The sequence below is a fragment of the Corvus brachyrhynchos genome, unplaced genomic scaffold, assembly GCF_000691975.1.
Source record: "Corvus brachyrhynchos isolate BGI_N302 unplaced genomic scaffold, ASM69197v1 scaffold53, whole genome shotgun sequence".
NCBI classification, from domain to species: domain Eukaryota; kingdom Metazoa; phylum Chordata; class Aves; order Passeriformes; family Corvidae; genus Corvus; species Corvus brachyrhynchos.
Genome location: NW_008237681.1, coordinates 7,914,415 through 7,917,922, shown reverse-complemented (window position 1 = coordinate 7,917,922; position 3,508 = coordinate 7,914,415). Strand labels below are relative to the sequence as shown.

General features: G+C 42.8%; 1 protein-coding gene across 1 annotated transcript in view; it reads right to left on the bottom strand.

Moving 5' to 3' along the window:
- Nucleotides 1-1,275: 1,275 nt before the first annotated feature.
- The window catches only part of HOXA11 (homeobox A11), a 4,559-nt gene continuing 2,326 nt past the window's right edge, over nucleotides 1,276-3,508 (bottom strand). The window contains exon 3 of the mRNA XM_008632049.2: nucleotides 1,276-3,310. Within this exon, the coding sequence (XP_008630271.1) occupies nucleotides 3,078-3,310 (233 nt within the window). The 3' untranslated portion in view covers nucleotides 1,276-3,077. The remainder of the gene's footprint in view (nucleotides 3,311-3,508) is intronic.

Below are 3,508 nucleotides of genomic sequence, written 5' to 3'. Positions count from 1 at the left end.
GGAGAGCAATGGTCGCTCACCTCCCGGTGTAAAAACCTCTGGAAGAGCCTCCACTGCCTTTATAGCGATGCATTTGGTACAGGCGAGCGGACAAGTCACGGACAGTTTTTATGGCCGCAATGTCACAGCAACACAGAGGATGCGATTTTATTGGGCTAGGAAATCCAAACCCCGACCACAGAAACTCCATGTTTTTACTGTCTCTTGGATTGGCTCTGAATACCAGTTAATTTTTAACCAGGAAAGGAAGCTTTCAGGCTTAACTTTCATTGCCATTCAGCTCTCCATCCGTACCTCTATCCCTCTCTCACCGTCTGTCGGTCCATCTGCCTGTCTCCTTTTAACTGGCTTTCCCCCTTGCATACTAGACAAACAAACAAACAAAGTCCCCTCTTTTCCCCCTCATTTTTCAAGATTCACTTTGGGTAAACGTTGTCTGGCTGGGTGGCAGTGGTCAACAAAGGCCCAAGTCAGTAAGTCCTTCACCTCAAGGTTATGGGTGATGTCCAAGCAATACAGAAGTTCAAAGCCAGTAAACAATGCAAAAACAGAATGCACTTTCTTCTCCTGATTAGGGTTAGGGTCAACATTAAAGATTCAAACACTCTTCTCAAAACACATTCCTATCTCAGCTATTGTTTGGAGTTTGGGGTTTTCTCCCCCCTGCCCCCTCCAACTTTCTCCCTCCTGCCCTCCTCCCCCCGCTGTCCACCTCAGTCCACCCCCTCCCTGCGTTGGAGATCAAGGACAATTTCAAACAGTCCATTTCCACCACACTGCCATGCGGATTTTTTCCCGAAAGACAACAGTTTTCTTAAGGCTCCTAAATTCTGGCCACATCCATCAAACGGCTTGAACCTTCCCTTTGGTGCCAGCTTATAAAATGTGTCCCAAATGCTACTGACAAACATTTCTCCTGGACACATGTTGGTGGGGAGCAAACAGCAATGGCACATCCCCCCCCCCCCCCCGCCGCCCCCCCCCCCCCCCCGCCGATATTGGTAGGATAAGAAGGCCTAACATGTAGCGAGCTATGAACACACTTAATTTTCCTTTTCCTGTGACCCGCTGAAACTGTGCCCAAACAAGCCCAGGTCCACTTGTTAACTCCAGAGTAGAAGATTTAACGACGAAGTTCACAAAAGAAGAGTAATTCGCCCCAAATGACCGAACAAGGTCATGAGGAATTTCGGGTCCCAGAGTTACGTTGGATAAAAGAACATGCAGTAACGTAACACCAGAGTAAAAATATAAAGTCTCCTTTTTTTTTTTTTATTTTCCTTGTGCGCTGTTCCACTGTATACATGCAACCAAATACTTTCGCATATTAAAAGAAAACTGTATATACATATAGATGATACATACTGAAAACAGTGACGTCATATAAAGATATTGCATTTTGTGAATTGTGACAAAGAAATTACATCCATTTGGTAAAATTTATTAATCAAAAACATTCTTATCACCACTTTGTTGCACATGTAAAGAAATCCCACACCCTTTAGCCCCAAAGGAACAATTAAAAAAAAACCAAAATAAACCACCAACAAAAAAAATCAATCAGGGGAAAAAAAAAGGCATTCGAACAGAATAGGTCATGGGTTCTTTTTCTTCTTATTATTTACAAGTCTTGTAAAACACCGTTCCTGTATGAAATATACATTCAGATATTCTCAACAGCAAATTACCTCAACGATAGAACACCGTATCCTTTGTAAACTGATATAGAATTTTAAATATTTTCCTTTTTTTTCTCTTTTTTTTTTTTTAATTGCATTTTTTCACGCTTTGGTTCCTGCAGGGAAATATATATATTTATAGATATTTAAAATAAGTCCAAACAACTCTCCATTCTTTGCATATGTCGACTGGGCGACAAAGTAGCGCTCGTGACATTTAAAGTAGACAACAACAAAATTACCATATTTACATTGTTTGGCTTCTGTTTAAACTCCTCACTAGTCACCTTTAAACGAACATGCAATAGAGTTATTTTAATGATCCAATGTTAGTGCATTGCACAACTCCAAGTTTCAATTAAGTGTTGTGTGGTATTTGCTAAACTGTCGTTCTCCACAGGTATTTCCTGAAGAAAGTTTGTGAGCCAGAAGCCAGAAGGTTAGTTTCCTTTATGGAGTTGTTTCTGTTAAAATGCTGAAATTCACACTTTTTTGCCGATTTATTTTTAGTATTTGTGTATGATTTGTCTCCAAAAAGATGGCAACGCATAGTCTGTTGTCATAAATAAAACAAGAGCTAATTAAATTTTTCTAATTTTATTTTTAGTGATTGTTTCTTTACGACATATGGCGAATTTATACCTGATCTTTTAAAGTAAATAATTAAGTCTTTCATTTAGGTCTTTTTTCCCTCGCCCCCATACCTTCCCACACCCCCAAAGGAAACTTTATTATAACCATCACTACATCCATATTACAGCTATTCGCGGTTGGCCCCGGGAAAGTGTAGACATGACATCCCCCCTTCCTTTAATTCTCTGTGTGTGTGTGCATGTGTGTGTGTGTGTGTGTCTCCGTCCTTCAATTCTTATTTCAAACCCATGAGCAATGGAACACTGCCTCTAACCCAGATATTTTTCTAAGGAAGAGCAAAAGATTATTTCACAGACTTTATATTCTGCAGTGGTCCTGGTTGGGTGAGCCCGACCTGGCAATCTCCAGACAGCTGTTCCACAGCAGCACAGGGGCGAGAAAGGGCCGAGGGTGGGCGAGTCCGGGGATAGAGGAGGACCGTCCCCGCCTGTGCCTGCCGAAAGCGGTGGCAGGGTGAGCCGCAGTGCCTGGAAAGGTAAGAGGTATGAATTTTGCACTCAGAGGTGACGTGCACGTTTAGAAATGGATCCCATGTGTGTCAAAATCAAATCGATTCCAGTTGATATGTAAATATATATATATAAAATTATCCTCGCAGTTCCAGAGTAGGTTTACATGTGTGTAAAACCTTAGATTCTTCTAGTCCCGTCAGATACACACCTCCTTCCTCCACGTAACCCCGTGGCTTGACCTTGTCAAGGGCGAAATCTGAATTTAATCTCATCTTGAAAAACGCTATGAGTTTTAAAGTAGCGGATTAGCTGAGTAATATTGTAATCGGTCCCTGTTAATTTTTTTTTCTTTCATTCTTCTGTTCTGAAACCATATTTTGACTTGACGGTCGGTCAGATTGAGCATTCGGGAGAGCTGGAGGCGTTTCTCTTTGTTTATGTAGACACTGAAGAAGAATTCCCTTTCTAACTCTCTAATCTGGTATTTGGTGTAAGGGCATCTCTTTTTACGCGTACGTTGTCCACCTGTGGAGCGAAAAAATGCAGAAACATTTGAGACCCGGCGGTGGCCGGCGGCGGGGGCTGAAATGGAATGGGGGGACTCTCCGGCAAAGCACGTTAACATGCAAAAGACGCGTTTTGCCCGCTCCGAGGTCGGCGTTGGTAGGTCCGGGGCTTGGCGCCAGCCCTCTGCCTTGGCGGGTGCGTGCAGCCGGGCCCGGG